The sequence below is a fragment of the Propithecus coquereli genome, unplaced genomic scaffold, assembly GCF_000956105.1.
Source record: "Propithecus coquereli isolate 6110/MARCELLA unplaced genomic scaffold, Pcoq_1.0 Scaffold172, whole genome shotgun sequence".
Taxonomy (NCBI): domain Eukaryota; kingdom Metazoa; phylum Chordata; class Mammalia; order Primates; family Indriidae; genus Propithecus; species Propithecus coquereli.
This window is the reverse complement of record NW_012141858.1, coordinates 359,237-369,115: the sequence shown is the minus strand read 5'-3', so window position 1 is coordinate 369,115 and position 9,879 is coordinate 359,237. Positions and strand designations below refer to the sequence as shown.

The 9,879-nt window shown below is 40.8% G+C and overlaps 2 protein-coding genes across 2 annotated transcripts; one reads left to right on the top strand and one right to left on the bottom strand.

The window, feature by feature from the left end:
- Window positions 1–2,933: 2,933 nt before the first annotated feature.
- LOC105808398 (bis(5'-adenosyl)-triphosphatase) lies at window positions 2,934–3,674 on the bottom strand. Its single transcript, XM_012642036.1, has one exon. It carries the CDS (start codon window positions 3,572–3,574, stop codon window positions 3,128–3,130), a length of 447 nt encoding a protein of 148 aa, XP_012497490.1. The 5' UTR covers window positions 3,575–3,674; the 3' UTR covers window positions 2,934–3,127.
- A 1,895-nt stretch (window positions 3,675–5,569) lies between these two features.
- LLPH (LLP homolog, long-term synaptic facilitation (Aplysia)) lies at window positions 5,570–9,173 on the top strand. Its single transcript, XM_012642033.1, has 3 exons — window positions 5,570–5,636; window positions 7,044–7,255; window positions 8,832–9,173. Exons 2-3 carry the CDS (start codon window positions 7,051–7,053, stop codon window positions 9,008–9,010), a joined length of 384 nt encoding a protein of 127 aa, XP_012497487.1. The 5' UTR covers window positions 5,570–5,636; window positions 7,044–7,050; the 3' UTR covers window positions 9,011–9,173.
- The last annotated feature ends 706 nt before the right edge of the window (window positions 9,174–9,879 follow it).

Here is a 9,879-nt window from a genome sequence, read left to right as displayed (position 1 = left end):
GTTTCATTTTAAAATTATAGCATGCTAATGTGGTTAGAAGACCCCAAATATACTAGTTCATCTGCCATTAAGTATATACATCTCAAAATAAAATAATTGGAAAATTATGCCTTGTGGTTTCATTTGTGTTGGTCCATATAGCATGTTAAGTCAGTGTATCAGTAACCAATGAAACTTTGTCAAATTCCCTCACCATATTAGTTTGCTAGGGCTGCTGTAACAAAGTACCACAGACTAGGTGGCTTAAACAACAGAAATTTATTTTCACATAGTTCTGGAGGCTAAGGGTCCGAGATCAAGGTGTTGACAGGGTTGGTTTCTTGTGAGGCTTCTCTCTTTGGTTTACAGATGGCTGTCTTCTCCCCAGGCCTTCACATGGTCTCCCCTCTGTACTTGTCTGTGTCCAAATTTCCTCTTTTAAGGGCACCAGTCATACTGGATTAAGGCCCATCCTAATGACCTCATTTTCCCTTAAGTACCTCTTTAAAGACCTGTCTCCAAATACAGTCACATTCTGATATACTGGGGGTTAGGATTTCATCATATGAAATTTTGGGGGATACAACTTAGCCTATAACACTCACTATGCATCACTTCCCAGTTATTACGTTGAAATAAGTTAGTAGTATTGATTTAACCTCAAGTGGTTTTTAGATATAAATTTGACTCCATCATCATCAATTTATTGTTGGATACCTAAGTACATGATGCAGTGCGATTAAGATTTAACATAGCATAGTAAGAGCATCTAAGATTAGATTCCTTGCTATGCAACCTATTTGCGTGACATTTGACAAGTTACTATCCTTTCTTACTTAGGTCTTTTGCCTCATCTTTATAGTGGGAATAATAATAATGCCTAGCTTAGTGGGCTATTATAAGGATTAAATGAGATAGATATACCAAATAAACTAAATGCTTAATTAATGTTGGCTCCTGGTATTAATAGTATTATTTTCTTTTTCTTTTTTGAGACAGAGTCTCACTCTGTTGCCTGGGCAAGTGCCATGGCATCAGCCTAGCTCACTGCAACCTCAAACTCCTGGGCTCAAGTGTCCTCCTGCCTCAGCCTCCCGGGTAGCCGGGACTACAGGCATTCACCACCACGCCCGGCTAATTTTTTCTATTTTTAGTAGAGACAGGGTCTCACTGTTGCTCAGGCTGGTCTCAAACTCCTGAGCTCAAGCTATTCTTCCACCTTGGCCTCCAAGAGTGCTAGGATTACAGGCATGAGCCACCACGCCTGGCCAATAGTAGTATTTTCAATTCAAAGGACAGAATGGACTGAAGACGCTAAATAAGCAAAAGCAGATTTGACATTTAAAAAATGTACAATGATGCCTTTTTTTCACGAAATTTTTTTGGGGTTTAAGAAATACAGTTACTTTCCATAAAAATTTTAACATGCAAGGAATTTATCCTTTGTACATGACTTAAATTTTCCAAAAAATTGTTTTAATTTCTGATATAATTAAGAGTATAAAGGGATCCCAAGACTAAGAAGTTTGAAAATCTTAGGTATAGAATATTTTATAAATGGATCATAGTTATTAATAAATTCTTTTGTCAATTAATTTTATATATGGTTCTTCCTTTTTTATGATCATAATCAGTGCTGCTATGTAAGTCCCTATATGTGTCCCACTGTGTATAGGTATAAGTTCACCTAGGTAGTGAATATACCTACAACATTTTAAAGCATTGCTAGATGATATAACTTCAATTTTTTTACGTCAAGTAAAGGTGAAAATATAGACTCCAGAAATATTAAGAAATTGGATTAGCAGGACTTGGACACAACAGGCAACTCCGTGTGCAAGGGACAAAGAAAGAACAGCCAAAGAGGTAGGAGAAAAACAAGGAAACAAGTAAAGAGCAGTATCTGAGAAATTCTGTATTTACTGAATGTAATCTGGGAAAAGAGGTGCAGTGGGCCCTGTGTACCTGCCTTCATTTTTTCTCTGCAGGCCTCAGACCTGGCTTCCATCCTCTTGATGCAGTTCTTGTGATTGGTGGTGTCAACAGCCAGCTGCAGGCCTTTTGTGGAACAGCTGGCAACTTTTTGCTTTGTCCTTTCATTCTTTATAGAGCTTTGTCTTGAACTCCTCTCAACATCTAGGGAATGGGGACATGGGGGGTCACTTTCTGAATCCCAGAAGTCTTTCTGTTTCTTACTAAAAAATTATACAGATCAGGGACTCCATGGGAAAAGCTTGACTGCAGAGGCCCCACTGACTGGAGTCTGTAGTGAGGCACTGGGTCCCCAACCCCCGGCCTATGGACTGGTACCGGTCCATGGCCTGTTAGGACCTGGGCCACACAGCAGGAGGTGAGCGGCCGACAAGCAAAGCTTCATCTGTATTTACAGCCACTCCCTATTACTCGCCATCCCCCCCAACCCAGTCCATGGAAAAATTGTCTTCCATGACACCAGTTCCTGGCACCAAAAAGGCTGGGGACTGCTGTTAGCACACCTTTTACTGATGAATCAGTCTGCTTCCTGTCAGGTACTCAGTGCTACCCGCTGTGCCTCTAGTTTCATTGCCTTCCAACTCTGTGAGGAGCCACAGCAATGTTTCTCCATCAGGGGTTAAAGTTTCCTGAACATGGTACTTTGGTTTCCCTTGTAGATTCATCATAGTGCCTATAACAGAGTGCATACTCGAATGTACGAATGAGGGAATGAACAAGGATTTTTAAATATACAAAGGCCATCTAACTATTCTGTTATAACTGCTTTTATACAAACTAGTGAGGAACATAAGTAAAAAAGGGTTTTTCAATAATGCAGCCCATGATTCAGCTTTTTTTTATTATTATCATTTTAACTATCATTTTATTTCCATCCAGGCCAAGGGACAATTTAGAAAAGGTTCTATTCTAAGTACATAGCCAAGGAAGTGTGGAATGGCTGTTGATGCTCTTGTTTTGAAGTTAGCCTGTCAGTTATTATAACTGAAACAACCCCAATGGTTCCACAAGTGTAATAAAATACTTCACAAAAGGTTGCAGAATTGTAAGATGTAATGAACTCTGCTTAGCTTCATTTCCAATGCCACAGAGTCTTAGAGAATGAGGCTCATTTCCTTATACCCTGGGATTTGTTCGAGTTACTTTCATGCCTGTGTCACTGAAAGTAGACCCGCAGAGCTGCAGCTTCTGCGGCCATTTCCTCCTCTGATCTCCAAGAGGCCTGGGAGTTCTCTTCTTTGTCATGTTTCTGGAGCTCATCATAGATGCTGTCATTCCTGTGAAAGTCTCCAGCCTTCCTGGGAAGAACATGGACATGAACATGTTTCACAGTCTGTCCAGCTTCGGGGCCATCCTGCATGGAAAAGGTGAGAGAGGTCCCCTGGAAATGTTTCTCCACCACTGTCCCAACTCTCTGGGTCGCCAGAAACAAGTCAGCCACTTCATCAGGACGTAGGTCACAGAATCGCTCCACTGACCGCAGCGGGCACACAAGGACATGTCCTGGTACCACAGGTTTCCTATTCACAAGAGCAAAGGACAGTTCTGTTTTAAGAAATACCACAGAGGGCTTGATGAGATGTTGGCCAAATCTGAATGACATTTCCTCGCAGTTGAAGTAGTTCTGGAGGCTGAAAGTCCGTGATGATGGTGTCAGCAGATTTGGTTTCTCCTGAGGCCTTTCTCCTTGGCTTGTGTTTGGCTTCCTTCCTGCTTGCTGTGTCTTCACAAAGCCTTTTCTCTGTGTGCTTCTGATTCAGCTTTTTAAAGCATTTGTAATGCTCGATTGTGGCATGTATTTTATCACCATGACATTTTCATAATAGGTAAGTTATTTTCTCTTTTCTAGTGCCAAGTGTCTATTCAAAAGTCTTGGCTCGCTATGTTAAACAAGATGCAGTAAATTTGGACTATCTGAATTTGAGCTCTCTCCAATCTAAAATGCAATGTGCACATATATTTTTGGGAAAGGTGGCTAAATTCTAACATGAAAGGCTAAGTCTAATATATGGTTAACTTGTAAAATAGAAATTCATTTGCTCTATAAGAACTTAACCTTCCATTTAAAGAAATCAGGTTTCCCAGGCGTGCTTCCTTTTTCCATTCCAGGTTATAAGTTGTTTTCAGCCTCTGTTAAAAAAAAACAAAAAACAAAAAAAACCCTTGTTATCATTTGAATTCAGTAATTTACATACTATGCATGGTTTCTTTTTTTTTTGAGACAGAGTCTCACTGTGTTGCCCCGGCTAGAGTGCCATGGCGTCCTAGCTCACAGCAACCTCAAACTCCTGGGCTCAAGCAATCCTTCTGTCTCAGCCTCCCGAGTAGCTGGGACTACAGGCATGCACCACCATGCCCAGCTAATTTTTTCTATATATTTTTAGTTGTCCGATTAATTTCTTTCTATTTTTAGTAGAGAGGGGGTCTCGCTCTTGCTCAGGCTGGTCTCGAACTCCTGAGCTCAAAGGATCCGCCGGCCTCGGCCTCCCAGAGTGCTAGGATTACAGGCGTAAGCCACCGCGCCCGGCCCTGCATGGTTTCTTAAAGGGCACAAATTTAAAGGAAAAAGGTACCCACGAATTGTCTCAGAAAGAACTCTCCTTTACTAACAACCAGCAGGAATTTACCAGGCTATCATTAAAGACAATTCCTTTCCTGTTTTTTGGTATATAGCGTAGATCTGTATAAAACACTGCTTACAAATAGTATTGTGTAGCTGTATGTTTGAAAGCATAATGTAAAAAAAGGGCTACCATTTGTTGAGCTTTTAACACCTGCATAGGAGCAGTTAGGTTGTATTACCTTCACTTTAGGGACAAGGACATCCAGACTCTAAGACATTAATTACTCACCTATATCATTCACAAGTGTTGGAACCAAGAATGCAACACAGACTTCTCTGGTTCCAGAGCCTATGCTATCAGAAGCATATATAAAATAAGTGTTGTTCGTGACCTAAGATAATCGTCCCAGGCTTAGCATTGTCTGGTATGTAAGTAATCAGACTAGAAATGAAATAGTGTGATCATTTTATCCTTTAAACTTTTTTATGGTAGGAAAGGCTTGTTTTCTGTTTTGGGTAACAACCTTGAGATATGATTGACATGCAATAAGTTGCACATATAAGTGTACAATTTGATAAGCTCTGACGTATGTGTACCTCAGTAACCACCACCCGGAAAATCTACAAGCTGCAAAGATGATCTCGATACGGCCTCTGGAAGAACACGTGATCTAGGATGATTCGACCTAAGGAAATCCAAGAGTGTCAAGTGAATGGTGAGGCCAGATCTAAAGGTCAGCTCCGAGCTCCCTACCTAGCAGGTAGAGTCCTCCGGCCGGGTCACTCCCTGTGTTAGAGTCTCGGGACTACCCTGCGCACGTCCAGGAAGCGGGCCTACCTGGAGCCAACTCTCTCTTGTATTCTTCAATCCGCCTTCTATAACTGACTGGGACAGCCCAAGCTTAAAGGTCCGCGCCCACGCCAAACGAGAGAGACGAGTAACCTCCGGGCTACCATAGACCCCGCCTCTCGAGACTTTCCGGGACGTGTTGGCTCCCAGCGTGCAGTGCGCCCGCCCTGGGCCAGCCCTGCCCGGAAGGCGGAAGTATGGGGACTTCCGGTCGGCGTGATCGTGTGGTGTGTGCGTTTGTGAGTTTCTCAGGTGGGTTAAGTGCGTGCCTCGTGGGTCCAGTGGGTCATATGGTCGTATGGTCTTTGCCGCCCCTAAAGAATTTCTTTTGAAGTCTTGACCCTCGCTGGCCCAAGCTTGAGCTCCGGTGCGGCGGTGCAGGTCTCCGTCGAGGGCGAGGGTTCCCGGTGGTCTTGGTGTCGAAACTGGCGCACTGTGTAAAGTGGAACCCTCCCCGGTGGTTCCGTCCCGCTAAGGTTAACTTCGGCCCTCAAGGTTGTTTACCTCAACCCTTCTAGCCCCTCACAAGGATTGGGTTATTGTAGACAAAGGAGCAGAGTGAGTTTGTGATTGTTAGCGTTCAAGAAATGTTACGCAACTAGCCATCCGTTCAGCAAATGTTTATATAACTTACTATATGTAAAGCTCTATGCACTGGGGGAATCCATGGACGAACAAGACCTCCTTAGCCTCTGCCTTCTTGGAGTCTATAGTCCACGGGAGGAGGGGTGTGTGACAGAAAACAAACAACAGTTTCAAGTTGTAACACATACTAAGTAGGGACCTTACGGAGGTCAGAGAAGTCCTTTCTGAGGTACTGAATGAAGGAGCAACCCTTGGGAAGCGCAGTTCCTAGGCATAGGAACAGCAAATGTGAAGATACTGAATTGGACATAGTTTGGACTTTTTTCACATATAGGTGGAGCTTGCGGTGGCGAGTGGTGGAGAGTAAGATGAGATAGAATTAAAGGCGGGAGGGGGCAGAACACAAATGACCTTGTAGGTCTTGGATATATGAGGGAGAAATCATTAAGGAATTCTAAGAAAGGCAGTGGTGTGCTCTAAGTTTTTTAAAAAAGTTCACACACTGACCTCCTTGTGGAGAATTTAGGGGCTGGGACTGAGGAGTGGAAAGAAAGCAAGAGTGGAAATAAGTAAATTTAAAGTAGTTAGGTTGGCTTGAGGGGGTGGATAATGAAGGTTGGGTGTAGGGTGGTGATAAAATCATTTGCAGTTTGTAAGCTATTGCATAAATGTAAGGTGATGATGCATTTCTAGGGAAATTAAATTTCTGCATCTTGTAAGCAACCTGATGGAGCTTTCAGAATTGGCTTAATTTATAGTTGGCCCTTGACCACAAGTTTGATGTGGTGTTCTGACTTGTTATTTAATGGCTGTATGTGCCGTGTTGATCCTTACATAAGTTACACAAGAAGCTATCATAAACCGTGAACAGATGGAAGCATTTTCCCTTCCATTGCCTCTGTTTTGTAGAGATACCTGTTGGCCTGGTTTTCTAAAGATTTGCCTTATTTTATATATGTGTGTAAACACACACACACAGACACACACACACACACACACACACACACACACACACACACACACATACCTACACTAAATACTTACTTTTGAATGTGTATTTTTGTTAACTTCCAGGTAAAACATGGCTAAAAGCTTACGGAGTAAGTGGAAAAGGAAGATGCGTGCTGAAAAGAGAAAAAAGAATGCTCCAAAGGAGCTCAGCAGACTTAAAAGTATTCTCAAAGTAGACAGTGATGTTTTAATGAAAGATGTTGAAGAGATAGCAACTGTGGTGGTACCCAAACATTGCCAAGAGAAAGTGCAGTGTGTGGTGAAAGATGAGAAAGGTGAGTTCATGTGCTTCGTTAAAAAAAAAATAATTCTATCAGTTTCCTTTAGTGATTCTTTTTACTTTTTTTTACTGTCCTTTACCCACCCACACCTACTCCCTACAAACCTGCCATCTCTTGCCTGTTCCATAATAGTAGCCTTTTTACTTCTCTCTTCTTCAGCTCTTGCTCCCTTCTAAGTTCCATATTTCAACCAGTATGATCTTTTTAGAATATGAATCAGATTATATCACTTCTGTGTTTAAAGCCTCATTGTCTTTCCATGAGCCTACCAGAGCCTACTAGGTCTGTCTGGTTCTAGTACCTCTCTAAAAAACCACTTACCACAGGCTGAAATTTTCTCTCTTTTTCTTTAAAAAAAGATGGGGTTTTGCTTTTTGCCCAGGCTAGAGTATAGTGACTATTCACAGGTATGATCATGGTACACTACAGCCTCCAACTTCTGGCCTCCATCAATCCTCTCATCTCAGCCTCCTTAGTAGCTGGAATTACCAGTGTGCAAGTTTCCTTTTGTTTGTTTGCTTTGTTATTTCCCCCTCAACAGGATATTGTAAACTTGGCTATGGCCATACCACCCTGAACATGCCCTGTTTTGCCTGATCTCAGAAGCTAAGCAGGGTCGGGCCTGGTTAGTACTTGGATGGGAGAACATTGTAAACTCTATGAGGGGAAGGAGCTTCTTTGTACCACTGTATCCCCAGAACTTAGAACAGCACCTACAATAATCATTCAACAACTAGTTATTGAGAGGCTGTTATATACCAGGCACTATTCTAGGCACTGTGGAAGCAATGATGAATGTCTAATACAATGTCAGGTACTAGAGATAATAGACCTTGTATACTACGGTAAGGTCCCAGGGAGGGACGTCCCTCACAATAGATAAGGTTGGTGATGGATATACTATGGCATGGTTGTGCTGAGCTTCCTGCCAAGTCTCCTATCAGTAAATCTGGATATCTGGATATTATGTGGATAGAAAAAGTATGGCAGCCCCAGGATGTGTCCAGGTCTTTCAAGTTCTATTTTCAGTTCATTAGAATTTAGTTCAAGTTCATTAGAAATGGCCAATCATTTCTAATCAGTTCATTAGAAGTATTGGTACATTTATTGGCTCAACTATTACATTTTGTTTAACTCAGGTATCACTTAATATGAGAAATATTCTTAGAACTCACATGTGCTCAGAACCTTATATCTACTAATGTACTAACTCAAAGCCATACATCTTAAATGTTTCCCATTTAATTTTACTATTCCAGAGAAGGACAATCATGACAGCATTCTTTAGAAAGTTTCTCATTGAGTAAATAGATAGTGTCCTTAGTTACTCACAGACATTTCTTATGTCTTCCATGGTTGCAGGAGTATGTGGCAGCGTGTGTCTGAGTCCATCAAATTTGCTGTAAGGAGTTTTCAGAGTGTTAGTCAAAGAGCATTCCACAAATGAGGGATTTTTTTCTTCTGTGGGTTCAGACTACCTCAGTTCTGATGTTCTCAATACATTAATAGGCTTTCACAGGGTTGTTTTTCCATACGTGAGTGTTAATAATTTTTCCATCTTTTAATTCAGATGACATGAAAATGGAGACTGACATTAAGAGAAACAAAAAGAGTCTTCTAGACCAGCATGGACAGTACCCAGTATGGATGAACCAGAGGCAAAGGAAAAGGCTGAAGGCAAAGAGAGAGAGAAGAAAGGGGAAAAGCAAAGCAAAAGCAGCAAAAGCAGCAAAGGGTTTGGCCTGGTAGACTCTTAAAAACTTGGAAAGTGCGACATGAGACAGATGTTTAATGAGAATGTATACATTGATTTCAGCTCCCACCAAGAAAAACTTGGCCTGTTTTCTTTAGTTCAAACCCAACATAACTTTTGAAGTTTGTTTTGGGAACTTTGAATAAAATATTTTCTTTGGATGAAAGCTATACTCATATTTTAAGTGGATACTGCTCAATGTCCAGGTGTTATCAGACATCCAAATTCTGTCAAGTATTAATGTGGTTGTAATTGTTTGTTCTTACAGCTTGTTAATTATAGTAAAGATAAAACAAATGATATACTAACAAATAAGAGTGAACGCAGATTTAAAGAAAGCTATTATGTAATCATATCACCTAAAAACATAACAGCAGTTCTTAGAAACAGTTGTTTGGAGTTTTGATTTTGTATAATTCCAAGTAAAAGGTATTTTGCATGTAGACTTTGAAGTTTAATTTTTTCTTGCATATATCTTTAAGATTTTCTAGTCCTAAAAAAGACCACATTGTTCAATTTTTTTAAAGTCATAATTTTAGGTAGAATATTACCTTGTACAAATTAGTGTGCTTTTTAGGAAATTAGGACATCTCAGGTTTTTCACAAAAAACTAATTTAATGTTCTTCAGTGTTAATATTGTATATCCTACTATATAATGCAGCATTTCTTAGGATGTGTTCTTCAGAATCAATTTATCCGGACGCTTGGTTAAAAAAAATTGTGGTCCCGTCAATTTGGGAGATGCCACATACCTGAAGATTCACAAAAGGGATTAGCTTAGGATTAGCATAGTTTTATGGAGATCTAGAGGTAAAGACACCTGTTTAATGTTGATTCTTTGAAACTCATTTTCTGAGAAATAGA